This window comes from Platalea leucorodia, assembly GCF_965183815.1.
Source record: "Platalea leucorodia genome assembly, chromosome: 19".
In the NCBI taxonomy this organism is placed as follows: domain Eukaryota; kingdom Metazoa; phylum Chordata; class Aves; order Pelecaniformes; family Threskiornithidae; genus Platalea; species Platalea leucorodia.
In genome coordinates this window covers 6,058,661-6,085,540 of record NC_138841.1, presented here as the reverse complement: position 1 = coordinate 6,085,540, position 26,880 = coordinate 6,058,661, and the positions used below count along the sequence as shown (strand labels likewise).

The window sequence follows — 26,880 nt, the reverse complement described above, 5'->3', positions numbered from 1 at the left end:
ATCCCTCCTCCCCTTTGTCCCCAACACCTTTATCTTCCTCCTCTCTTCCACCTCTCCACCTCCCTCCCCCCTCCACCCCACCCCTCTCCCTCCGCCCTCTCTCCCTGTTCCCTCTCCATGTCCCCCCTGTCCCCCCCGTCCACCCGTCTCCCTCCATGTCCCCTCTCCCTGTCCCCTCTGTCCCTCCACCCCAGTGTGGTCCCTGCAGGAGTCGGCGGGGGGGGACAGGGACACTGGTGGGGGCAGAGCCTGGGGGGACACCCTGGGGACACCTTGGGGACACCCTGGGGACACCCTGGGGACACCTTGGGGACACCTCGGGTGCGGGAAACACCCTGTCCCCACCGCAGTGGCCCGGCCATCTGCTCCCCACCATGGCTGGCCTGGGGGGGGGGGGTGTCACTGGGAGACTGGTGGCACTGGGGACAGCGCCCTGCCTGCCTTGGGGACACCTTGGCCCTCCCCAGCCCCCACGGGACACCCGGGTGGGGGGTGCCAGCTGGTGGAGGAGGGGGCTTTGATTTTGGTTGCCATGGCGACGGGAGGTGGTTTGCCACGGCGATGGAGCTGGGATAAAGCCACTCTGGGAGCTGATGGGGGGTGGGATGGGAGAGGGGACCCCCCCCCCCATTTTGGGGGGTGCCGGGGGTGCCCGGCGCCCTGGGCGCGTGGCCGGGTGCCAGCTGGGCCTCGCGCAGGGGAGCGGTGCGAGCTGAGGCGCCCGGGGGGCCGCTGCGCCCGGGGGTCTGCCGCAACGGGGGCACCTGCCTCAACCTGCTGGTGGGGGGGTTCCGCTGCCAGGTGCCCCCCCGGGCACTACGAGAAGCCCTTCTGCACCATGAGCACCCGCAGCTTCCCCCCGCGCTCCTTCCTCACCTTCCGCGGCCTCCGCCAGCGCTTCCACTTCACCCTCGCCCTGACTGAGCCCCGGCGGGCGGCGGGGGGGCCCGCGGGCGGCGGATGGGTGGGGGGTGTCCCGTGGGCATCAGATGGGGTGTGGGGTGCTGGTGCCCCGTTGGCATGAGATGGGGCGATGGGGTGTGGGGCAATGGGTGTCCCATGGGCATCAGATGAGGTGTGGGGTGATGGGTGCTCCATTGGCATCAGATGGGGTGTGGGGTGCTGGGTGCCCTGTTGGCATCATTTGGGGTGTGGGGTGCTGGGTGCCCCGTTGGCATGAGATGGGGCAGTGGGGTGTGGGGCAATGGGTGTCCCATGGGCATCAGATGGGGTGTGGGGTGATGGGTGTCCAGGTTGGCATGAGATGGGGTGATGAGGTGTGGGGTGATGGGTGTCCCATGGGCATCATTGGGGTGGTGGGGTGCTGGGTGCCCCATTGGCATCTCTGGTACACTGCACCCATTCACCCCCTGCCCCACGGGCTGCCCCCCACCCTATTGCCCCTGCCCCATACCGAGGGGCCACCCCGCCACCCCCCCACTCCCATTGTGCCCACCCTGTGCCCGCAGGGTGCCACACCGTCCCCTGTCCCATTGCTCCTGCCCACGCCCATGGGTGCCCACCAGATGATGCCAATGGGGCACCCAGCACCCCACATCCCCAAATGATGCCCATGGGACACCCATCACCCCACACCTCATCACCCCATCTCATGCCAACTGGACACCCATCACCCCACACCCCATCTGATGCCATGGGACATCCCATTGCCCCACACCCCACTGCCCCAATCTCATGCCACCGGGGCACCCAGCACCCCACACCCCAAATGATTGGCCAACAGGGCACCCAGCACCCCACACCCCAGCTGATGCCAATGGAGCACCCATCACCCCACACCTCATCTGATTGCCCATTGGGGACACCCATTGCCCCACACCCCATCGCCCCATCTCATGCCAACGGGCACCCAGCACCCCACACCCCATCTGATGCCCACGGGACACCCCCCACACCATCCGCCAGCGCTTCCACTTCACCCTCGCCCTGACGTGAGCCCCGGCGGGCGGCCGGGGGGGCCCGCGGGCGGCGGATGGGTGGGGGGTGTCCCGTGGGCATCAGATGGGGTGTGGGGTGCTGGGTGCCCCGTTGGCATGAGATGGGGCGATGGGGTGTGGGGCAATGGGTGTCCATGGGCATCAGATGAGGTGTGGGGTGATGGGTGCTCCATTGGCATCAGATGGGGTGTGGGGTGCTGGGTGCCCTGTTGGCATCATTTGGGGTGTGGGGTGCTGGGTGCCCCGTTGGCATGAGATGGGGCAGTGGGGTGTGGGGCAATGGGTGTCCCATGGGCATCAGATGGGGTGTGGGGTGATGGGTGTCCAGTTGGCATGAGATGGGGTGATGAGGTGTGGGGTGATGGGTGTCCCATGGGCATCATTTGGGGTGTGGGGTGCTGGGTGCCCCATTGGCATCATCTGGTGGGCACCCCATGGGCGTGGGCAGGAGCAATGGGACAGGGGACGGTGTGGCACCCTGCGGGCACAGGGTGGGCACAATGGGGTGGGGGGTGGCGGGGTGGCCCTCGGTATGGGGGCAATGGGGTGGGGGGCAGCCCGTGGGGGCAGGGGGTGATGGGTGCCAGTGTACCCCGGTGGGCACAGGGTGGCGGGGCGCACCTGGGGGGCACGGCGGGGGGCTGGGGGTGATGGGCAGAGCCTGGCACTCGTCCCCCACCCCAGGTTTGCCACCAAGGAGCGGGACGGGCTCCTGCTCTACAACGGGCGCTTCAACGAGAAGCACGACTTCGTGGCGCTGGAGATCGTGGGCGAGCAGGTCCAGCTCACCTTCTCGGCAGGTACGGGCACCGCGCGCGCCGCGCCCCGGCACGGCATCCCCGGCGTTCCCTCCCGGGCATCGCATCCCCGGCACTGCCTGGCGCTGCATCCCTGGCACACGGCCTGGGCATCCCATCCCTGGCACTGCATCCCCGGCACTGCCTGGCACTGCATCCCTGGCACTGCATCCTGGGCATCCCATCCCTGGCACTGCATCCCCGGCACTGCCTGGCGCTGCATCCCCGGCGCTGCATCCCGCGCTGTGCATCCCTGGCACTGCCTGGCACTGCATCCCTGGCGCTGCATCCCGCGCTGTGCATCCCTGGCACTGCCTGGCGCTGCATCCCCGGCGCTGCATCCTGGGCATCCCATCCCTGGCACTGCATCCCCGGTGCTGCATCCCGCGCTGTGCATCCCCGGCACTGCCTGGCACTGCATCCCTGGCACACGGCCTGGGCATCCCATCCCTGGCACTGTATCCCATGCGTGGCATCCCTGGCACTGCCTGGCACTGGATCCCGGGCATCCCATCCCTGGCGCTGCACCCCGGGCATCCATCCTGTTGCTGCATCCCTGGCACTGCCTGGCACTGGATCCCGGGCATCCCATCCCTGGCACTGTATCCCATGCGTGGCATTCCTGGCACTGCCTGCACTGCGCCCTGGGCATCCCATCCCTGGCGCTGCACCCCTGGCACTGCCTGGCACCGGATCCCAGTCACTGCCTGGCGCTGCAGCCCGGGCATCCATCCATCCCCTGGCCCTGCTGTGGCCCCGTCCCCCCGCCCCGTGCCCCCTCCCCGGGCTGTGCCTGCTGCCCGACCGCCGGTGCCCGCAGGTGAGACCACCACCACGGTGTCACCCTTCGTGCCGGGCGGGGTCAGCGACGGGCAGTGGCACCGGGTCCAGCTCCACTACTACAACAAGGTGGGGGCATGCGGGGGGCGGAGGGGAGTGAGGAGGGGGGTTTTGGGGGGACGGAGGGGATGGAGGTGGGGATTTGGGGGGATGGAGGGATGGGGACGTGGGGAGGGGGTTTTGGGGGGATGGAGGGATGGGGGGAGCGGGGAGGGGTTTTGGGGGGATGGGGAGGATGGAGGTGGGGATTTGGGGGGACGGAGGGATGGGGGAGTGGGGAGGGGGTTTTGGGGGGATGGAGGGATGGGGGGAGCGGGGGAGGGGGTTTTGGGGGATGGGGAGGATGGAGGTGGGGATTTGGGGGGACGGAGGGATGGAGGGGAGTGGGGAGGGGGTTTTGGGGGGATGGAGGTGGGGATTTGGGGGGATGGGGGGATGGGGGAGCAGGGTGGGGTTTTGGGGGGACAGAAGAAGAGGGGATGGAGGGGAGCAAGGTGTGGGGTTTGGGGGTCAGAGGGGCGGAGGGTGGGGATTTGGGGGGCCGGAGGGATGGGGGAGCAGGGTGGGGGTCTGGGGGCCGGCGGGGGCAGCAGGGCTGGAGGGAAGAGGGAGGAGGAGGAGCGGGACGAAGGCTGCGGGGCCGGGGGCAGCGGGGCCCCGCGCTCAGGCGTTGCCCCCAGCCGGTGCTGGGGCGGTCGGGGCTCCCCCAGGGCCCCTCGGAGCAGAAGGTGGCCGTGGTGACGGTGGACGACTGCGACACCGGCATGGCCCTGCGCTTCGGCCCCCGCCTGGGCAACTACTCCTGCGCCGCCCAGGGCACCCAGTCCGGCAGCAAGAAGTGAGGGGGAGGTCCCTTGGGGTCCCCATGGGTTGGCGGGCAAGTGGGGGGTCCCTTGGGATCCCCATGGGTGGAGGGTTGGGGGTCCCTTGGGGTCCCCATGGGTTGGGGTCCCTTGGGGGTCACTTAGGGTCCCGGGGGGGGGGGGGCCCTTGGGGGTCCCTTGGGGTCCCCATGGGTGGAGGGTTGGGGGTCCCTTGGGGTCCCTATGGGTGGAGGGTTGGGGGTCCGTTGGGGTCCCCATGGGTTGGCGGGCAAGTGGGGGGTCCCTTGGGGTCCCCATAGGTGGAGGATTGGGAGTCTCTTGGGGTCCCCATGGGTGAGGAGGTGGGTGGGTGGGGGGTCCCCATGGGTGGGGGAGTCCCTTGGGGTCCCCATGGATGGAGCGTTGGGGGTCCCTTGGGGTCCCCATGGGTGGGAGGCTGAGGATTCATTGGGGGTCCCTTGGGGTCCCCATAGGTGGAGGGTTGGGAGTTCCTTGGGGTCCCTGTGGGTGGAGGGGGTTGGGGGTCCCTTGGGGTCCCCATGGGTGGGGGCATCCTTTGGGGGGTCCCTTAGGGTCCCTTGGAGTCCCCATGGGTGGGGGGTCCCTTGCGGGTCCCTTGGGATCCCCATGGGTGGGGAGTTGGGGGTCCTTTGGGGGTCCTTTGGGATCCCCATGGGTGGTGGGGTGGGGGTTCCCTTGGGGTTCCCATGGGTGGGAGTCCCTTGGCATCCCTCAGAGTCCCCATGGGTTTGGGGTCCCCATGGGGTGGTGGTGGGGCGGGGGTCCCTTGGGGGTCCCTCAGGGGTCCCTCGGGGTCCCCATGGGTGACGGCGGGTGCTGCAGGTCGCTGGATCTGACGGGGCCGCTGCTGCTGGGCGGCGTGCCCACCCTGCCCGAGAGCTTCCCCATCCGCAGCCGCCAATTCGTGGGGTGCATGCGGCACCTCCACATCGACCAGCGCCCCGTCGACATGGCCGCCTTCATCGCCAACAACGGCACCCTGCCCGGTGCGGGGCCCGGGGGGCCCGGGGGGCCTAGGGCTGGGTCCCCTGGGCATGGGGTGGGGGGTCTGGTGTCGGGGGGGTGCCAGGGCTGTGGGGCTGGATGGGGGTGCAGGGGGCGTAGGGGGGGCTGTGTCCCCTGGGCATGGGGACATGGGGTCGGGGGGTGCCAGGGCTGGAGGGGGTCAAGGGCACATGGGGCTGGGGTCTCTGCGCCCTCTGGGCATGGGGGGCCACTGTGGGGCTGGAGAGGGGTCTGGGGGTGGCACCACGCCAGCGCCGTGGGGCTGGAGAATGGGCGGGGGGACTTGGGACCCAGTGCCCGAGGGTCTGGGTGCCCCCCCGGGCACGGGGCCGTGGGGCTGGGGCATGGCGGGCCGTGGGGCTGGCTGGGGGGCAGGGGGCCCGGGCGATGGGGGGGGGGGTGGGTGCCAACCCCGTGCCCTCCCATCCCCCCCGCAGGCTGTCCCGCCAAGAAGACGCTGTGCGACGCCAACACGTGCCACAACGGTGGCACCTGCGTGCACGAGTGGGACAGCTTCAGCTGCCGCTGCCCGCTGGGCTTCGGGGGCAAGACCTGCCAGGAAGGTACCGGGGGGCACCGGGGCGGGCACGGGGGGTCGGCGGGGGGACCGGCACCCACCCCACGCCCCGTCCCCCCGCAGAGATGGCGAGTCCGCAGCGGTTCCTGGGCAGCAGCCGGCTGTCCTGGAGCGGGTTGGCGCTGCCCGTCACCCTGCCCTGGCACTTGGGGCTGATGTTCCGCACCCGCCACCCCCGGGGGCTGCTGCTGCGGGCCAGCGCCGGCCCCCACGCCACCCTCACCATCCAGGTGTGCCACGGCGGGCCGGGGCGGGGGGGCCGTGGCGGGGGGATCGGCACGGGGGTGTCACCCTGGGGGCAGCGCCGGGGGGGTATTGCCCCAGGGGGGTTATGGCCATGGGGGTATGGCCGTGGCGGGGGGATTGGCACGGGGGTGTCACCCTGGGGGCAGTGCCGGGGGGGTATTGCCGCAGGGGGGTTATGGCCATGGCGGTATGGCCGTGGCGGGGGGATCGGCAGGGGGGATCGCCCTGGGGGCAGCGCCGGGGGGGAATTTTGTCCTTGGGGGGGAGTTATTGCCCTGGGAGGGGGTATTTTCCCAGGGGGTATTTACTTTAGGGGGGGTATTGCCATAGGGGTATTGCCCTGGGGGGGGGGCAGCGCCGGGGGGTACCACCCTTGAGGGGGGTATTGCCCTTTCGGGGGGGTTGGTCAGGGGGACAGTGCTAGGGGGGGTCCTCCTTTGGGGGGGCTGCCCCCGGGGGGGGTATTGCCCTTTGGGGGGGGGGGTTGGCCGGGGGGACAGTGCTGGGGGGGTCTCCTTTGGGGGGGCTGCCCCTGGGGGGGTATTGCCCTTTGGGGGGGCTGGCCGGGGGGCCAGTGCTGGGGGGGGTCCTCCTTTGGGGGGGCTGCCCCTGGGGGGGTATTGCCCTCTGGGGGGGCTGGCCGGGGGGCCAGTCCCGGGGGGATTCTCCTGGGGGGGCCATGGCCCTGACGCCCCTCTCGGCAGCTGAGCGAGGGGCAGGCGGAGGCGGGCGTCTGGCAGGGGGGCTCGCGCCTGGCCTGGCTGCGGCTGCCCCACGCCAAGGTCAACGACGGCGACTGGCACCACCTCCAGCTGGAGCTGCGGGGGGCCCCCGGCCGCCCCCCGCCCGCCACCCTCCTCCTCCTCGCCCTCGACTACGGCCGCCACCAGGTAGGGTGGGACCCCAAGGGGAAACTGAGGCACGGGGCGGGCACCCCGCCCTGCTCACCACCGTGGCACCCATGGGTGTCTGAGTACCCGCCCCGCGCCCGCAGGCGGTGGCCGACATGGCCGGGGAGCTGCAGGGGCTGCGGCTGCGGACGCTGAGCGTCGGGGGGCTGGCGGGCGACGGTGGCACCGTGGAGCAGGGCTTCCGCGGCTGCCTGCAGGTACGGGCAGGGCGGCGTGGGCAGGGGGACTTGGGCACGGGACATCGGGCGTGGGGGTGCCGGCAAAGGGGCGTGGGGACACGGCACAGGGACATGGGGACGTGGGCATGGCTGTGGGGGCATGGGGACACGGCACAGGGACATGGGGACGTGGGCATGGCTGTGGGGGCATGGGGACGTGGCACAGGGACATGGGGACGTGGGCATGGCTGTGGGGGCATGGGGACGTGGCACAGGGACATGGGGACGTGGGCATGGCTGTGGGGGCATGGGGACACGGCACAGGGACATGGGGACGTGGGCATGGCTGTGGGGGCATGGGGACGTGGCACAGGGACATGGGGACGTGGGCATGGCTGTGGGGGCATGGGGACACGGCACGGGGACATGGGGACGTGGGCATGGCTGTGGGGGCATGGGGACGGGCACAGGGACATGGGGACGTGGGCATGGCGGTGGGGGCATGGGGACGTGGCACAGGGACATGGGGACGTGGGCATGGCTGTGGGGGCATGGGGATGGGCACAGGGACATGGGGACGTGGGCATGGCGGTGGGGGCATGGGGACACGGCACAGGGACATGGGGACGTGGGCATGGCCGTGGGGGCATGGGGACACGGCACAGGGACATGGGGACGTGGGCATGGCGGTGGGGGCATGGGGACACGGCACGGGGACATGGGGACGTGGGCATGGCGGTGGGGGCATGGGGACGTGGCACAGGGACATGGGGACGTGGGCATGGCTGTGGGGGCATGGGGACGTGGCACAGGGACATGGGGACGTGGGCATGGCTGTGGGGGCATGGGGACGGGCACAGGGACATGGGGACGTGGGCATGGCGGTGGGGGCATGGGGACACGGCACGGGGACATGGGGACGTGGGCATGGCGGTGGGGGCATGGGGACACGGCACAGGGACATGGGGACGTGGGCATGGCTGTGGGGGCATGGGGACGTGGCACAGGGACATGGGGACGTGGGCATGGCTGTGGGGGGCATGGGGACGTGGCACAGGGACATGGGGACGTGGGCATGGGGGTGGGGGCATGGGGACGTGGCACAGGGACATGGGGACGTGGGCATGGCTGTGGGGGCATGGGGACGTGGCACAGGGACATGGGGACGTGGGCATGGCTGTGGGGGCATGGGGACGTGGCACAGGGACATGGGGACGTGGGCATGGCTGTGGGGGCATGGGGACGGGCACAGGGACATGGGGACGTGGGCATGGCGGTGGGGGGCATGGGGACACGGCACAGGGACACGGGGACGTGGGCATGGCTGTGCAGTCATGGGCACGGGCACAGGGATGTGGGCAAGGAGCGTGGTTAAGGACATGGGGACGTGGGCACAGGGCATGGGGGCATCGAATGGGGACAGGGGCATGCCTGTGGGTGTGCGGCATGGGGACGTGGGACATAACAGGCAGGGGGACATGGGTTGCATGTGGGGACATGGGCACGGGGACACGGGCACAGGGACATGGGCACAGGGACATGGGACGTTTGGGCACAGGGACACGGGGCTTGGGGACGGGGCATACGGGCACGGGGTGGTGGCAAAGGGACGGGGGTGTGGGCATGGGGACATGGCGCAGGGCGTGGGGACGTGGGCAGAGGGACATGGAGACACGGGCACAGGGCGTTGGCATGGGGACATCGGATGGGGACGGGGACACACGGGCGCAGGGCTGCGGGGACACGGGGACAAGGATGCGGGCACGGGGGCACGGGTGTAACTCCCGGGGGTGGCACGGGGACATGGGGACGGGGTGGCACGGGAGGGGGGGCAGCTCGGGCTCCAGCGAGGGAAACTGAGGCAGGGCGGGGGGTGACGACGCGGCGGTGACGCAGGGCGTGCGCGTGGGCGAGACGGCGGCCAGCGCGGTGGCGCTGAGCGTGGCGCAGGCGGCGCAGGTGAACGTGGAGGGGGGCTGCGCCCTGCCCGACCCCTGCGACTCGGGGCCCTGCCCGCCCCACAGCTCCTGCAGCGACGACTGGGACAGCTTCTCCTGCCGCTGCCACCCCGGTGAGCGCCCGCGGGCACCCCGCCACTGCCACCCCTCACTGCCACCCCTCACTGCCACCCCGCCACTGCCACCCCCTCACTGCCACCCCCTCACTGCCACCCCGCCACTGCCACCCCCTCACTGCCACCCCCTCACTGCCACCCCTCACTGCCACCCCGGCACTGCCACCCCCTCACTGCCACCCCGCCACTGCCACCCCCTCACTGCCACCCCAGCACTGCCACCCCTCACTGCCACCCCGGCACTGCCACCCCCAGGGACTGCCACCCCCTTACTGCCACCCCAGCACTGCCACCCCCAGGGACTGCCACCCCCTCACTGCCACCCCCTCGCTGCCACCCCCAGGGACTGCCACCCCCTCACTGCCACCCCCTCACTGCCACCCCCTCACTGCCACCCCGGCACTGCCACCCCGGCACTGCCACCCCCAGGGACTGCCACCCCCTCACTGCCACCCCCTCACTGCCACCCCCAGGGACTGCCACCCCCTCACTGCCACCCCCTCACTGCCACCCCCAGGGACAGCCACCCCCAGGGACTGCCACCCCCTCACTGCCACCCCTCACTGTCCTCTGGGCATTGCCACCCCCGGCACTGCTGCCACTGCTGCCACCGCCATGGCCGCCTTCCCTGGGCACTGCCACCCTCCCTGTCACTGTGCCCAGGGCACTGCCACCCTCCCTGGCCACTGCCACCCTCTCTGTCACTGTCACTTGGGCACCGCCCCCCCATCACTGTCCCCAGGGCACTGCCACCTCTATCGTTGTCCCCAAGGCACTGCCACCCTCCCTAGGCACTGCCAGCTCCATCACTCTTCCCAGGGCACTGCCACCCCCTTGTCACTGTCACCTGGGCACTGCCACCCCATCACTGTCCCCAGGGCACTGCCACCCTCCCTGTCACTGTCCCGAGGGCACTGCCACCCCTATCATTGTCCCCAAGGCACTGCCACCTTGCCTGGGCACTGCCACCCTTTGTCACCTGGGTACTGCCCACTGCGTCATGTCCCCAAGGCACTGCCACCCTCCCTAGGCACTGCCAGCTCCATCACTGTGCCCAGGGCACTGCCACCCCCCTGTCACTGTCCCCAAGGCACTGCCACCCTCCCTAGGCACTGCCAGCTCCATCACTGTGCCCAGGGCACTGCCACCCCCCTGTCACTGTCCCCAAGGCACTGCCACCCTCCCTAGGCACTGCCAGCTCCATCACTGTGCTCAGGGCACTGCCACCCCCCTGTCACTGTCACCTGGGCGCTGCCACCCGGGCACTGCCACCCTCCCTGGCCACTGCCCCTCCATCACTGTGCCCAGGGCACTGCCACCCCCCCCGTCACTGTCACCTGGGCACTGCCACCCTCTCCGGTGACACCCCTTTCCCTACGACGTCCCCAACCGTGCCCATCCTCGTACCCAGGCTACTTCGGGGACAGCTGCGTCAACGCTTGTGCCCTCAACCCCTGCCAGTCCCCGGCCACCTGCGCCCGCAAGCCGGGCTCGGCGCACGGTTACACGTGCGAGTGTCCCCAAGGTCACTTCGGTCCCTACTGCGAGCACAAGTGAGTGGCAGCGGGGGACGGGGCGCGCGCGAGCGCGACGGGCGCCCGTACGGGCGCCCGTCGCGCTCGCGCGCGCCCCGTCCCTCCGTGTCGGCGCGCGATGGTGGCACGGTGACCGCGCAAGGGACGGGGTGGGCATGGGACGGGCAGGGTGGCAGTGCCCCAGCGTGCGGTGCCACCCCGGCAGGGAGGCCCAGCCGTGTCCCCGGGGGTGGTGGGGCCACCCCACCTGCGGTCCCTGCAGCTGCGACGTCACCAAGGGCTTCGACCCCGACTGCAACAAGACGACGGGCGAGTGTCGCTGCAAGGTGCGTCCCCGTCCCCAGCGCCCCGTGCCCGCGGTGGCCCCAGGGGACCGTGACATCCCCCAAATTGTGTCACCCCAGGAGAACCATTACCGGCCGGCGGGCAGCGACTCCTGCCTGCTCTGCGACTGCTACCCCACCGGGTCCCTGTCCCGTCTCTGCGATGCCACCAGCGGGCAGTGTCCCTGCAAGGCCGGCGTCATCGGCCGCCACTGCGACCGCTGTGACAACCCCTTCGCCGAGGTGACGGCCAGCGGCTGCGAAGGTGGGTGCCGGTGACCGGGTGCCACCGCTGTCACCCTGTGACACCCTGCTGTCACCCTGGGTGCCGGCGAGCGGGTGCCACTGCTGTCACCCTGGTGGGATGCCCCGCTTTGCCCCGCAGTCAACTACGACAGCTGTCCCCGTGCCATCGAGGCCAGCATTTGGTGGCCCCGGACCCGCTTCGGGCTGCCGGCCGCTGCCCCCTGCCCCAAGGGATCCGTCGGTAGGTGGGGGGACACGGGGACAGGGTGGGGGGTGGCACCGTGGTGGCACTGCGGGGATGGGGTCAGGGGGGCGATGCCATGGTGGCACCGCTGGGATGGGGTGGGGGGGACACTGCTGGGACAGGGATGGGGGGGTGACACCGCGGTGGCACCGTTGGGACAGGGCTCGGAGGGGTGATGCCATGGTGGCACCGCTGGGATGGGGCTGGGAGGTGACACCATGGTGTCACTGCTGGGACAGGGCAGGGGGGTGACACGGTGGTGGCACTGCTGGGATGGGGCTGAGAGGGGGTGACACCATGGTGGCATTGCTGGGATGGGGCTGACACTGCAGTGGCACCGCTGGGACAGGGTGCGAGGGTGGTGATGCTGTGGTGGCAGCGCTGGGACGGGGTACAAGGGCAGTGGCACCGCTGGGATGGGGTACGAGGGTGGTGACACTGTGGTGGCACCGCTGGGATGGGGCTGAGAGGGGGTGACACCACGGTGGCACTGCTGGGACAGGGCTGACACCACGGTGGCACCACTGGGACAGGGTACGAGGGTGGTGACACTGCGGTGGCACTGCTGGGATGGGGTACGAGGGTGGTGACGCTGTGGTGGCACCACTGGGATGGGGCTGAGAGGGGGTGACACCACGGTGGCATTGCTGGGACGGGGCTGACACTGCGGTGGCACCACTGGGACAGGGTACGAGGGTGGTGACACTGCGGTGGCACTGCTGGGATGGGGTACGAGGGTGGTGACGCTGTGGTGGCACCACTGGGATGGGGCTGAGAGAGGGTGACACCACGGTGGCATTGCTGGGATGGGGCTGACACTGCGGTGGCACCGCTGGGACAGGGTACAAGGGCGGTGGCACCGCTGGGATGGGGTACGAGGGTGGTGACGCTGTGGTGGCACCACTGGGACGGGGTACAAGGGTGGTGGTACAGCTGGGACGGGGCCGGGGTGGCGTGGCGTGACCCGGTGGTGTCACCGCTGGGCCGGGGCAGGGGCGGTGACACCGCGGTGTCCCCGCAGGCACAGCGGTGCGGCACTGTGACGAGCACAAGGGCTGGCTGCCCCCCAACCTCTTCAACTGCAGCTCCCTGGCCTTCGCCGCCCTCCGGGGCTGGGTGAGCAGCGCGGGGGGGGGGATGCGGGGGGGGGGGACGCCGCCACCACCGCGTCCCCGCTGACGGTGCCACCCCCTCCCAGGCGGAACGGTTGGCGCGGAACGACTCGGCGTTGGACCCGGCGCAGTCGCGCCGCGTGGCCCTGCAGCTGCACGACGCCACCCGCCGCACGGCCGCCTACTTCGGCAGCGACCTGCGCCTGGCGTACCGGCTGGCCAGCCGCCTGCTGCAGCACGAGAGCGCCCAGCGCGGCTTCCGCCTGGCCGCCACCCAGGACGTCCACTTCACCGAGGTGGGGCCCGACGCCGGGGTGATGGGCACCCTCGGGGTGGGCTGGGGGAGGAGGCCCGACGCCAGGGTGATGGGCAGCCTTTGGAAAGCTGCCCGCGTGCCCCCTCCATGCCCGGAGCTGCAGTGGAGGGTGGGCTGGGGGAGGAGGCCTGACGCCAGGGTGATGGGCACCCTCAGGGGTGGGTTGGGGCAGGAGGCTGGATGCCAGGGTGATGGGCACCCTCATGGGTGGGCTGGTGGAGGAGGCCTGACGCCGGGGTGATGGGCACCCTCATGGGTGGGTTGGGGCAGGAGGCCCGACGCCAGGGTGATGGGCACCCGCCTGGCTGGGGTGCGGGGCGGTGGGGCAGGAGGCCCGACGTCGGGGTGATGGGCAGCCTTTGGAAACGTGCCGGGGTGCCCCCTCCATGCCCGGAGCTGCAGGGGAGCGTGGGCTGGTGGAGGAGGCCCGACGCCGGGGTGATGGGCACCCTCAGGGGTGGGCTGGGGCAGGAGGCCCGACACCAGGGTGATGGGCAGCCTTTGGAAAGGTGCCCGGGTGCCCCCTCCATGCCCGGCGTTGCAGGGGAGCATGGGCTGGTGGAGGAGGCCTGATGCCAGGGTGATGGGCACTCGCCTGGCCGGGGTGCGGGGCGGTGGGGCAGGAGGCCCGATGCCAGGGTGATGGGCAGCCTTTGGAAGGGTGCTGGGGTGCCCCCTCCATGCCCGGAGCTGCAGGGGAGTGTGGGCTGGTGGAGGAGGCCTGACGCCGGGGTGATGGGCACCCTCAGGGGTGGGCTGCTGCAGGAGACGATGCTGGGGTGATGGGCGCCTTCATGGCGGGTGGGGAGTTTGTGGAGGAGGCCAGACACCAGGGTGATGGGCAGCCTTTGGAAAGGTGCCCGGGTGCCCCCTCCATGCCCGGAGCTGCAGTGGAGGGTGGGCTGGTGGAGGAGGCCTGATGCCAGGGTGATGGGCACCCTTGCAGCTGGGCCTCTGCAAGAGGCTGGATGCCGGGGTGATGGGCACCCTCACGGAGGGGCTGGTGCAGGAGGCTGGATGCCGGGGTGATGGGCACCCTCACGGAGGGGCTGGTGCAGGAGGCTGGATGCCGGGGTGATGGGCAGCCTTTCGGAAGGGGGTGCGTGCTGGGGCAGGGCACGGCTGGAAGCAGCTGGCAGGGTGCCCCCTCCACACCATTATCCACCGGGGAGCGTGGGCTGGTGCAGGAGCCCCGACAGCCCGGTGACGGGCCCCCGGCGGCGCTGCCCACCCCTGCCCGTCCCGGCAGAACCTGCTGCGGGTGGGCAGCGCCCTGCTGGACGCCAGCAACAAGCGGCACTGGGAGCTGATCCAGCAGACGGAGGGGGGCACGGCCTGGCTGCTGAAGCACTTTGAGGACTACGCCAGCGCCCTGGCGCAGAACATGCCCCAGACCTACCTCAGCCCCTTCACCATCGTCACCCCCAACATCGGTGAGCGCGGCCCCCGGGGACAGGGACAGGCGTGCGCCCGGGGCAGGCGGTGCTGGGGACGTGGGCATGGGTGTGCCTGGGGACACGCGTGTGCTCGGGGGACGTGTGCGTGCTGGGGACACGCGCGTCCCCAAGGACACGTGTGTGCTGGGGACACGCGTGTGCTCGGGGGACGTGTGCGTGCTGGGGACACGCGCATCCCCAAGGACACGTGTGTGCTGGGGACACGCGTGTGCTCGGGGGACGTGTGCGTGCTGGGGACACGCGTATCCCCAAGGACACGTGTGTGCTGGGGACACGCGTGTGCTCGGGGGACGTGTGCGTGCTGGGGACATGCGTATCCCCATGGACATGCACGTGCTGGGGACATGCGTGTGCCCAAGGACACGTGTGTGCTGGGGACATGGGCATGTGTGTGCCCAAGGACACCTGTGTGTGCCTGGAGGACATGCATGTGCCCAAGGACACGTGTGCTGGGGACATGGACATGCGTGTGCGTGGGGACACGTGTGTGCCCAAGAACACCTGTGCCCCTGGGGACATGGGCGTGTGTGTGACCGGGGCTGTGGGCCACTGCATGCTGAGGACTGGGGACATGTATGTGTCTGGGGACACATGTGTGACCAGGGACACACGTGTGACCAGGCTTGTGGGCATGTGTGCGCCCAGGGGATGGGTATGTGCCAGGGAACACGGCTCTGCGTGGGCCCGGGGACATGGGCATGCGTGTGCCTGGGGACACGCGTGTGCCTGGGGACACGGACACGTGCAGCCTGGGGACACGAGTACCGTGTCCCTGCTACGTGTGTGCCCGGGGGACACACGTGTGCCCAGGAACACGGGCGCTTGTGTACGTGCGTGCACTGGGGACGCTGCCACGCGTGCGCCCAGGGGACACGTACCCGGGGACCCGCACCGTGGGTGCCGGGTGCTGTGGGCGCCGGGCACGCGTGGTGCCGCGGGGCCCCGGGTGACGCGGTGCCGCAGTGGTGTCGGTGGTGCGGCTGGACAAGGGCAGCTTCGCGGGCGCCCGGCTGCCGCGGTACGAGGCGCTGCGGGGGGAGAAGCCCCCCGACCTGGAGACCACCGTCATCCTGCCCGACAGCGTCTTCCGCGCCCCCGAGGGCAGGCGTGAGTCCCGGGGGGCTGGCGCAGGCTGGGGGGGACCCCCGCACATCCATGGGGACCCCGGGGTGGGGCTGGCAGGGTTGGGGACCCTGTTGCATCCATGGGGCTGGCAGGGTTGTGGGAACCCCCGTTTGGCCAGGGGGGGCTGGCACGACTGGGGACCCTGGCATGGGGCTGGTAGGGTTGGGGACCCCAATGTGGCAGTGGAGCTGGCAGGGTTGGGGGGACCCTGGCATGGGGCTCGCAGGGTTGGGGACCTCAGGATGGGGCTGGCAGGGTTGGGGGGACCCTGGCATGGGGCTCGCAGGGTTGGGGACCTCAGGATGGGGCTGGCAGGGTTGGGGACACTGGCACGGCCGTGGGGCTGGCAGGGCTGGGGACATGGGCATGGGGCTGGCAGGGCTGGGGACACTGGCACGGCCGCGGCGCTGGCAGAGCATCATGCCAACCCCTGCCTGCGCACCCCAGACCCCTCCGCCGGGCACGGGCAGCCGCCACAGGGCGCAGGCGGGCAGGAGGAGGAGGAGGAGGAGGAGGATGATGAAGAGGCTGCAGAGGAGGCTGAGGAGGAGGAGGAGGAGGAGGTGACCCTGGTGACCCGGCGCAAGCGGCACCCGGCGCTGAGCGAGGGCCAGGCCATCGCCAGCGTCATCATCTACCGCACCCTGGCCGGGCTCCTGCCCGAGCAGTACGACACCGACAAGCGCAGCCTCAGGTGCCCGCGGGACCAGGGGGCAGCGGGGGGCACGGGGGGCTGGGGAGGGTGCCCGTGGGTGCCAGGGCGAGGGAGGGCATCTCTGGGGTGCTGGGACAGGGGGTGGCCCAAGGGCATCCCCGGGAAAGGGTGCCCCTGGGGTGCTGGGACAGGGAGGGTGCCCGTGGGGTGCCCAAGGATGGGGGGCGTAGGGGGCTGGGAGGGTGCCCGTGGGGTGCTGGGACAGGGAGGGTGCCCATGGGGTGCCCAAGGGAGGGGGCACAGGGGGCTGGGAGGGTGCCCGTGGGTGCCAGGGGAAGGGAGGGCATCTGTGGGGTGCTGGGAGATGGGAGGGGGCAAGGAGGGTGCCCGTGGGGTGCCCAGGGATGGGGGCACGAGGGGCTGAGGAGGGTGCCCATGGGGTACCCAAGGGAGGGGGCACAGGGGGCTGGGGAGGGTGCCCGTGGGGTGCCAGGGCAAGGGAGGGCATCTCTGGGGTGCTGGGAGATGGGGGGCCACGGGGGTGCCCCCAGGGTGCCCAGGGATCCCCGGGGAGGGACTGGAAAGGGTGCCCCTGGGGTGCTGGGAGAGGGAGGGTGCCCATGGGGTGCCCAGGGGAGGGGGCACAGGGGGCTGGGCAGGGTGCCCGTGGGTGCCAGGGCGAGGGAGGGCGTCTCTGGGGTGCTGGGACCTTGGGGACAAGGGGTGCCCCCAGGGCATCCCCGGGAAAGGGTGCCCGTGGGGTGCTGGGGGGGCCTGGGCACAGCGGGGCACCCTGCCTGGGGGGGGGGCCCTGACCCCGCCGCACCCCAGGGTGCCCAAGCGCCCCATCATCAACACGCCGGTGGTGAGCATCAGCGTGCACGCCGGCGGGGCGCGGGCGCCGCGGGTGCTGGCCAAGCCCATCACCCTCCAGTTCCGGCTGCTGGAGACCCAGGAGCGCTCCAAGCCCATCTGCGTCTTCTGGAACCACTCCCTGCTGTGAGCGGGGGACGGGGACACCCCGGGGGGACACCCTGGGGGGACATGGGGACGGGGCGGGGTGGGTGCCCCGATGGGCAGGGAGGGGGTGGCACATGGTGGGCAGCCTTGTCCCTGGGGGGCACGGGTGGGTGGCAGGGGGACGGGGCCGTGTCCAGCAGCCCTGACCTTGGTGGGTGACACGGGGACGGGGCTGTGGGGTGGCATCCCTGGTGCTGGTGGCCAGGCGGGTGGCATGGGGACGGGGCTGTGGGGTGGCAGCCCTGTCCCTGGTGTCACGAGTGGGTGCCAGAGGGACAGGGCCGCGCTGGCCAGCCCAGCCCCTGGTGCCATGGGTGGGTGGCAGGGACAGGGTGCCGGCGGGTGTCCCTGGGCGGGGTGGGTGTCCGAGCGGCGGCCGAGGGTGCCGGCGGGTGTCCCCGGGTGGGGTGGGTGTCCCTGGCGGTGGCCGAGGGTGCCGGTGGGTGTCCCCAGGCGGGGTGGATGTCCCTGGCGGCGGCCAAGGGTGCCGGTGGGTGTCCCCAGGCGGGGTGGGTGTCCCCGGCGGTGGCCGAGGGTGCCGGCGGGTGTCCCTGGGTGGCCTGGGTGTCCGGGCGGTGGCTGAGGTGCCGGCGCAGGGCGGGCGGCGCGGGCGGCTGGTCGGCGCGGGGCTGCGAGGTCGTCTTCCGCAACCGGAGCCACGTCAGCTGCCAGTGCCACCACCTCACCAGCTTCGCCGTCCTCATGGACATCTCCCGCCGCGAGGTGGGGCCCGGGGGGGCCCGGGGGGGACACGGGGGACACGGGGGACATGGGGGACACGGGGGGACCCGGGGGACATGGGGGGACCCAGAGCGTGGGGGTGACCCGGTGGCAGGGCCCTGGGGCGCGGACATGGGGCACAGAGGGGACGGGGGTGGCAGGAGGGGCCCCGCTGGGGGGCGGGGCTGTAAGGTGGCAGGGGCGGGGCTTGCAGTAAGGGGGAGGGGGCAAGGGGGTGGGCGGGGCTTGGGAGAAGGGGAGGGGTCAAGGGGGTTGGCCTATGGGGTGGGGCTGAGCAAGGTGGGAGGGGCTCCATGGAGGGGTGGGGCCGTGCAGGGTGGGTGGGGTTCCCGGGGGGCGGGGCTGAGCGACGTGGGCGGGGTTTCCCATGGGTGTGGCATTGTGGGCAGGGCTTCCCAGCAGCCGGGCCCAGGCACTGTGTGCCTATAAGGAGGGGGCATGGCTCGGGGGGGGGGGGGCGTGGCTTGGAGGGGCGTGTCCCCGGTGGGCGTGTCCCCGGTGGGCGTGTCTCCCTGAGGGGTGTGTCTCGGGGTGCCGCAGAACGGGGAGATCCTGCCGCTGGCGGCCTTGACCTACGCCTCGCTGGGGGTGGGGCTGGCGGGGCTGCTGCTGGCCGTGCTGGCGCTGGGGGGGCTGCGGGGGCTGCGCTCCAACCGCCACAGCATCCGCCGCCACGCCGCCACCGCCCTGCTGCTGGCCCAGCTCCTCTTCCTCCTCGGCATCAACCAGGCCGAGCTGCCGGTGCGCGGGGGGGCGGGGTGGGGGGCGGGCCGTGGGGAGCCCCCGCCCCCAAGGGGTTGTGGTGGGTGGGGCTGCTGGGGGCGGGGCTGAAGTGGGTGGGGGCCAAGCAGTTGGGTGGGGCTGTGGTGGGCTGGGCCTAAGAGGGTGGGGGTCCCAAAGGGGGTGGGGCCTCTCAAGGAGGGTGGGTCTCTCAAAGGGGGTGGGGCCTCTCAAAAGGGGAGGGGCTCTCAAGCGGGTGGGGCTCTCAAGGGGGTGGGGCTCTCAAGGAGGGTGGGGCTCTCAAGGGGGTGGGGCCTCTCAAGGAGGGTGGGGCTCTCAAAGGGGGTGGGGTTCTCAAAGGGGTGGGGCTCTCAAGGGGGTGGGGCTCTCAAAAGGGGAGGGGCTCTCAAGCGGGTGGGGCTCTCAAGGGGGTGGGGCTCTCAAGGAGGGTGGGGCTCTCAAGGGGGTGGGGCCTCTCAAGGAGGGTGGGGCTCTCAAAGGGGGTGGGGCTCTCAAAGGGGTGGGGCTCCCAAGGAGGGTGGGGCCTCTCAAGGAGGGTGGGGCTCTCAAAGGGGGTGGGGCTCTCAAAGGGGTGGGGCTCTCAAGGGGGTGGGGCTCCCAAGGAGGGTGGGGCCTCTCAAAAGGGGTGGGGCTCTCAAAGGGGTGGGGCCATCAAAGGGGTGGAGCTCCCAGGGGCTAATGTAGGGGTGGGGGCTACAGTGAGGGGTGTGGCTTTCATGGGCGGGGCTGCAGAGGGGGCGGGGCTCCGGGGAGGCAGTGCACGTGGTTTGCCTGGGCGGGGCGGGGGTGGGCGTGGCTGCCGGGGGGGCGTGGCTCCCCGCGGCAGGGCGGGGCAGTGACGCGGGGCGGGGCGCAGCTGGCGTGCACGGTGGTGGCCATCCTGCTGCAGTTCCTGTACATGAGCGCGGTGGGCTGGGCGCTGCTGGAGGGGCTGCACCTCTACCGGCGCCGCAGCGAGCCCCGCCACGTCGACCGCGGGCCCATGCGCTTCTACCACGTCCTGGGCTGGGGGCTGCCCGCCTTCATCACCGGTGAGGGCACGCCCACTGCGCCGGGACACGCCCCCTCGCCTTGGCCACGCCCCCGACCCCGACCCCCCCGGGAGCACCCACCTCCACCTGGGTGAACACGCTCTGGGTGGCCACACCCCTTATAGGGTTTGGACACGCCCCTTTAGATAGTTGACCACACCCCTTCTAGTGTTTGACCACGCCCCTTCTAGGGTTTGGTCACGCCCCTTCTAGGCTTTAGCCCTGTCCCATTCTAGGGATTGGCCACGCCCATTTCTAGGTTTGGTCACACCCCTTCTATGGTTTGGCCACACCCCTTCTGGTGTTTGGTCACGCCCCTGAACCATCTCCTCCAATCAGTCTAGTGCAGGGTAGGGGTCCTCTCCTTGACCCCACCCCCGAAGTTCATAGCCCCGCCCCCAGCAGCATAGCCCTGCCTCTAAGGGTATAGCCCCGCCCCCACAGGACTAGCCCCGCCCCTAAGAGTATGCCCCGATTGTGTGTAGCCCCTCCAGAGTATAGCCCCGCCCTCATCCACCATAGCCCCGCCCCAAGAGCATAGCCCCGCCCTATATTCTTAGACATGCCCCCAGGTCATAGCCCCGCCCCCAAACACATAGCCACCGCCCCAGCCCTGCCCCACCCCCATGTCATTCCGTGCCCCCACCTGCCTTAGCCCCGCCCCTCCCGCCTTAGCCCCGCCCCCTGCGGCTCGGCCCCGCCCCTGAGCCGCGCCTGTGGGGGCAGGGCTGGCGGTGGGGCTGGACCCCGAGGGCTACGGCAACCCCGACTTCTGCTGGCTCTCCATCCACGACAGCCTGGTCTGGAGCCTGGCGGGGCCCATCGCCTGCGCCGTGGCCGTGCGTATGGGGGCCTGGGGGGGGCGCCCGGGGGCACCCATGGGTGCCCGCCCCCCGCCCGCTCACCCCTCCGCACCCGCAGGTCAGCATCTTCTTCCTCGTGCTGGCGGCCAGGGCCACCTGCGCCAGCCCGCAGGGCTTCGAGAAGAAGGGCAACGGCGTGAGTCACGCGGGCGGTGGGGCACCCATGGGTGGTGGGGGGCACGGGGGGCTGGGGCACCCATGGGTGGTGGGGGGCATGGGGGGCTGGGACACCCATGGCGGGCAGGGGGGCACAGGGGGCTGGGGCACCCATGGGTGGCAGGGGGAGCATTGGGTGCTGGGGCACCCATGGGGGGGGTGGGGGGCACGGGGGGGCTGGGGGCACCCACGGGTGGCAGGGGCACACGAAGGATGTGGGGCACCCATGGGTGGCAGGGCAGACGTGGTGCCCATGGGGGGAGCACAGGACCGCGGGCAGGGCCGCAGGCAGGACCGCGGGCAGGGCAGCGGGCAGGGCAGCAGGCAGGGCCGCGGGCAGGGCAGCGGGCAGGGTGGCAGGCAGGCAGCGGGCAGGGCAGCAGCAGGGTGGCAGGCAGGGTAGCAGGCAGGGCAGCAGGCAGGGTAGCAGGCAGGGCCGCGGGCAGGGCCGCGGGGCAGGGGCTGACGGCGGTGCCCCCAGCTCCGGGCTGCAGACGGCGGTGGTGGTGCTGGCGCTGCCCAGCCTGGCCTGGCTCCTGGCCCTGCTCTCCGTCAACAGCGACGCCCTCCTCTTCCACTACCTCTTCGCCATCTCCAACTGCCTCCAGGTGCCCGGGGTCCCCCTATAGCCCCCATACCCCCCCCCCACCCCCCCACCCCTACGCCCCCCACACAGCTTCTGTGCCCCCGCGCCCCCACCCCTCCCCGTACCTTCTGCCCCCTGTACCCCCCCTGCAGCCCGTGCTCCCATACGTCTCTATGCCCCTATAGTTCTCTATGTCCCCTATACCTCCCCATGTCCCCAATACCTCCGCATGCCCCCTATAGCTCCCCCATGCCCCCTATAGCTCCCCGTGCCCCCTATACTTCCCTATGCTTGTATACCTCTGCATGCTCCTGTATCTCCACATGCGTTACACCTTCCTGCAGCCCCTGTATCCTTTGCATCCCCTCTGCTCCCTATACGTCCCTGTGCCCCTATACCCCCCCATGCCCCTACACCCCCCATGTCCCCTATACCCCCCTGTGCCCCTATGCCCCTACACCCCCCATGTCCCCTATACCCCCCTGTGCCCCTATGCCCCTACACCCCCCATGTCCCCTATACCCCCCTATGCCCCTACACCCCGCATGCCCCCTATACCCCCCCATGCCCCTACACCCCCCATGTCCCCTATACCCCCCTGTGCCCCTATGCCCCTACACCCCCCCATGTCCCCTATACCCCCCCATGCCCCTACACCCCCCATGCCCCCTATACCCCCCCATGCCCCTACACCCCCCATGCCCCACTATACCTCCCTGTGCCCCTACACCCCGCATGCCCCCTATACCCCCCCATGCCCCTACACCCCCCATGTCCCCTGTACCCCCCTGTGCCCCTACACCCCCCATGCCCCCCTACCCCCCTGTGCCCCTGCACCCCCTTACACCTTCTTTACCCCATCCCCCTCTGCCCACTCCAGCTCTTTCCTCCCTATAGCACCCTATAGCACCCTGTAGCACCCTATAGCTCCCTATAGCTCCATCCCCCATACCCGTGTCACCCTGTACCCCCCCGCACCCTGATACGTCCCTGTACCCCCGCGTCCCCTGGCACCGTGCCCCTCCCCTGTGGCCGCCCAGCTGGGGACACCCACGGGGGCACGGGGGGGGGGGGGGATGGGGTGGGGGGCACCCCAGGAATGAGCCCCTCTCCTGGTGGGTGCCCAGTGGGTGCCAGAGGGCCCTCACCTGTTCTGGGGGGGCACCCAGTGGGTAGAGGGGGTCCCTCACCCTGGCTGGGGTGCTGATGGGGGGCACCCAGTGGGCACGGGGGGGTCCCTCACTATGTTCAGGGTGCCAATGGGGGCACCCATTGGGCATGGGGGGAGGCCTTGCCCTGTCTGGGGTGCGAGGGGGGGCACCCAGTGGGTTTGAGAGGGGTCCCTCACCCAGTCTGTATGTGGATGAGGGGGCACCCAGTGGGGATGGGGGTCCCTCAGCCTGTCCAGGGGCACCCAGTGGGGACGGGGGGTCCATTGCCCTGGCTGGGGTGCCGATGGCGGCACCCGGGGGGATGTGGGGTCCCTCCCTGTGTTCAAGGTGCCAATGGGGGGCACCAAGTGGGTGTGGGGGGGGCCCTTGCCATATCCAGGGTGCCAGTGGGGGGCACCCAGTGGGCATGGGGGTCCCTCGCCCAGCTAGGGGTGCCAGTGGGGGGCACCCAGCAGGCATGGGGAATCTCTTGCCTTGTCCAGGGTGCCAACGGGGGGCACCCAGTGGGTATGGGGGGGACCCTCAACCAGCCTGGGGTGCCGGTGGGGTCCCCCGCAGCGTGCAGCTGGCACCCCCCATGCCCACGCGCCCCCCTCTCGCCCCAGGGCCCCCTCATCTTCCTCTTCTGCGTGGTGCTGAGCAAGGAGGTGCGGCGGAGCCTGCGGCTCAGCTGCGCCCGCAGGCGCGGCCACGACCCCGCCTTGGCCACCAAATCCACCCTGACCCCCGTGAGTGCCGGGGGGCCCGGGGGGGGCCAGGGGGGCGAGGGGCTGCCACCCGCCACGGCCGTGATGTCCCCGTCCCCGTGGCAGGCCTATGGCTGCGACAGCACCTACGTGGCGGGGCGGCTGTACCCGGCACCCGCCGGCGGCTCCACCGGCTCCCTGCACAGCACCGCGCGCTCCGGCAAGAGCCACCACAGCTACATCCCCTTCGTGCGCCGGTACCGCAGTGGGACGGTGACGTGTCGAGGGGTGGCAGGGTGCAGGCGGGGGCGGCAGGGTGGTGGGGTGGTGGCATGGCGGCAGGGTGGCACGGTACTGGGGTGGCAGGGTGGCAGGATGATGGGGTGATGGGGTGGTGGCATGGCAGCGTGGTGGCGGGGTGGCACGGTACTGGGGCGGCAGGGTGGTGGGTTGGTTGGGTGGCATGGCAGCATGGTGGCACGGTACTGGGGTGGCAGGGTGGCAGGGCGATGGGTTGGTGGCATGGCAGCACAGCGGCAGGGTGGCACGGTACTGGGGTGGCAAGGTGGCAGGGCGATGGGTTGGTGGCATGGCAGCACAGCGGCAGGGTGGCATGGTACTGGGGTGGCAGGGTGGCAGGGTGATGGGGTGATGGGGTGGTGGCATGGCAGCGTGGTGGCCTGGTGGCACAGTACTGGGGTGGTAGGGTGGCGGGGTGGCAGGGTGATGGGTTGGTGGCATGGTGGCAGGGTGATGGGATGGATGGAGGGGTGGGACGGTGGCAGGGTGGTGGGGTGACAGGGTGGTGGGGTGGCGTGGCAGCACAGTGGCAGGATAACACAGTAACGGGGCAGCAAGATGGCGGGGTGACGGGTTGGTGGGGTGACGGGGTGACGGGGTGACGGGTTGGTGGGGTGGCAGGGTGACGGGGTGGTGGGGTGGCAGGATGACGGGTTGGTGGGGTGGCAGGGTGATGGGGTGGTGGGGTGGCAGGGTGACGGGGTGACGGGTTGGTGGGGTGACGGGGTGACGGGTTGGTGGGGTGGCAGGGTGGAGGGATGGATGGAGGAGTGGCACGGTGGCAGGGTGGTGGGGTGGCATGGCAGCATGGTGGCAGGGTGGCACAATAACGGGGCAGCAAGATGGCAGGGCGATGGGTTGGTGGGGTGATGGGGTGACGGGCTGGTGGGGTGGCAGGGTGACGGGTTGGTGGCACGGTGGCAGGGCGGGGGTGACAGGGTGGGTGGCAGAGCGGTGGCGAGGCGGTGGGGCAGCGTGGGGGTGGAGCGGTGGGGTGCTGGGGTGGGTGGCGTGACGGCAGGGTGCCAGGGTGGCAAGGTGGCGGGGTGGCCGCTGGGTGCCGCTGGGTGCAGGTGTCCCCTCTCTGGCAGGGAGGACTCGGGGCTGGCGGGCAGCCCGGGGCAGCGGGCGCTGGCCGAGGCCGGGGGGCTCTTCCTCGACGCCCAGGACCAGCCCGAGGGTAAGGCCACCATGCGTGCAACGAGCGCGCCCGGCCTCGGCCCGGCTGGGGGGGGGGGGGGGGGTGTCCCCGGGCACCCCCTGAGCTGTCCCCCGCCACCCCGCAGAGCACGACACGGACTCGGACAGTGACCTGTCGCTGGAGGACGACCGGAGCGGCTCCTACGGCTCCACGCACTCCTCCGAGAGCGAGGACGAGGCCCCCGCCGCCGGCTGGGACACCCTGCCCGGGCCCCCCCTGCCCGCCCCCGGTAACGCCGCCCGGGGGCACCCAGCCGGGATGGGGGGCCCTCACCCTGCCCGGGGGCACCCGGCGGGGATGGGGGGGTCGCCCTTACCCTGTCCGTATGTGGATGGGGGGCACCCAGGGGCTCAGGGGCGGTGATGGGGGGGCACCCAGTCGGTTTGGGGGGGTCCCTTACCCTGTCCGGGGGCACCCAGTGGGGATGTGGGGGGTCTCTTGCCTTGTCTGTGTGTCGATGGGGGGCACCCAGTGGGCTCAGGGGGTCCCGTGCCCTGGCTGGGGTGGTGATGGGGGGCACCCAGTCTGTTGGGAGGGTCCCTTGCGCTGCCTGGGGTGCTGGGGGGGCACCCAGTGGGTACAGGGGGGGTCCCTCACCCTGTCTGGGGGCACCCACTGGGTACAGGGGGTCCCTCGCCCTGTCTGGGGTGCTGATGGGGGGCACCCAGTGGGCATGGGGGGGCCCTTACCCTGTCTGTATGTGGATGGGGGGCACCCAGTGGGCATGGGGGGGCCCTTACCCTGTCTGTATGTGGATGGGGGGCACCCAGGGGCTCAGGGGCGGTGATGGGGGGGCTCCCAGTCGGTTTGGGGGGTCCCTTACCCTGTCTGGGGGCACCCAGTGGATACAGGGGGTCCCTTGCACTGTCTGGGGTGCTGAGGGGGGAACCAGTAGGTTTGGGGGGGTCCCTCACCCAGTCTGGGGTACCAATGGGGGGCACCCAATGGGTTTGGGGGGGTCCCTTGCCCTGTCCAGGGCGGCAGGGGGGCACCCAGTAGAGATGGGGGGTCCCTTGCCCTCTCTGGGGTGCCAATGGGGGGCACCCCGTGGGTCCCTCACCCAGCCTGGGGTGCTGATGGGGGGCACCCAGTGGGGATGGGTGGGGGTCCCTCGCCCTGCCGTCCCAGCGCCCCCCCGCCCGCAGGTGACAGCCTGGGGGCCCCGGGGCCGTACTGGCCGGGGGAGTTCGTGACGACGGCCAGCGAGAGCGAGGGGCCGGGGGGCAGCGAGACCCTGCGGGTGGAGCCGGCGGGGGGCGAGGGACCCCCCCGGGGGCGACCCCCCCCGCCCCAACGGCGAGGCGCCGCCCCGGGACCCCCCGCTGCTGCCCCATCCCCACAAAGGTACGGGGTGCCCCGCACCCGAGCGGGTGCCATGGGGTGGGGGGGCACCACGAGGTTGGGCCACCCCCCCCCCCCCCAAAACCCCTGGGTGATGGCCCCCCCCCCCCCCCGCAGGCATCCTGAAGAAGAAGTGCCTGCCACCCATCAGCGAGCGGGGCAGCACCCAGCGCCTCGGGCCCCCCCCGCCGCCCCCCGCGGGCACCGCCGCCTCCTCGGGCAGCGAGGGCAGCAGGGTGGGGGGCACCCCGGCCCCCCGCCCCCGCCAGACCCTGCAGGAGCAGCTCAGCGGCGTCACCCCCATCGCCATGAGCATCAAGGCGGGCACCGTGGACGAGGACTCCTCCGGCTCCGAGTGAGTGCCCGACCGGCGGGTGCCAGGGTGCCCGATGGGTGCGAGGGCGGCTGTTGGGTGACCGTCGGTGCCAGGGTTCCCATTGGGCACCCATTGGGTGCAAGGGTGGCTGTTGGGTGCAAGGGTGCTCCTTGGGCAGCCATCGGGTGCAAGGGCAAGTGTTGGGTGCCCATTAGGTGCCAGGGTACGTCTTGGGTGCCCATTGGGTGCTAGGGTGGCTGTTGGGTGACCATCGGGTGCCAGGGTTCCCATTGGGCACCCAT

General features: G+C 71.4%; 1 protein-coding gene across 1 annotated transcript in view; it reads left to right on the top strand.

Moving 5' to 3' along the window:
- The window catches only part of CELSR2 (cadherin EGF LAG seven-pass G-type receptor 2), a gene marked incomplete at both ends in the record, with an annotated part of 36,464 nt that overhangs the window by 7,669 nt on the left and 1,915 nt on the right, over positions 1 to 26,880 (top strand). Inside the window, 36 exon segments of the mRNA XM_082330426.1 lie at positions 699 to 734; positions 737 to 801; positions 803 to 930; positions 2,643 to 2,758; positions 3,576 to 3,664; positions 4,276 to 4,433; positions 5,263 to 5,426; positions 5,883 to 6,008; positions 6,086 to 6,252; positions 6,973 to 7,158; positions 7,263 to 7,376; positions 9,234 to 9,408; positions 10,823 to 10,964; positions 11,152 to 11,272; positions 11,351 to 11,534; positions 11,655 to 11,756; positions 12,781 to 12,875; positions 12,958 to 13,167; positions 14,437 to 14,620; positions 15,608 to 15,751; positions 16,217 to 16,463; positions 17,256 to 17,423; positions 18,041 to 18,167; positions 18,726 to 18,926; positions 19,783 to 19,957; positions 20,684 to 20,796; positions 20,879 to 20,950; positions 20,952 to 20,956; positions 21,458 to 21,584; positions 23,340 to 23,462; positions 23,547 to 23,677; positions 24,812 to 24,900; positions 25,007 to 25,150; positions 26,067 to 26,194; positions 26,196 to 26,265; positions 26,380 to 26,617. Coding sequence (XP_082186552.1) covers positions 699 to 734; positions 737 to 801; positions 803 to 930; positions 2,643 to 2,758; positions 3,576 to 3,664; positions 4,276 to 4,433; positions 5,263 to 5,426; positions 5,883 to 6,008; positions 6,086 to 6,252; positions 6,973 to 7,158; positions 7,263 to 7,376; positions 9,234 to 9,408; positions 10,823 to 10,964; positions 11,152 to 11,272; positions 11,351 to 11,534; positions 11,655 to 11,756; positions 12,781 to 12,875; positions 12,958 to 13,167; positions 14,437 to 14,620; positions 15,608 to 15,751; positions 16,217 to 16,463; positions 17,256 to 17,423; positions 18,041 to 18,167; positions 18,726 to 18,926; positions 19,783 to 19,957; positions 20,684 to 20,796; positions 20,879 to 20,950; positions 20,952 to 20,956; positions 21,458 to 21,584; positions 23,340 to 23,462; positions 23,547 to 23,677; positions 24,812 to 24,900; positions 25,007 to 25,150; positions 26,067 to 26,194; positions 26,196 to 26,265; positions 26,380 to 26,617 — 4,864 coding nt within the window.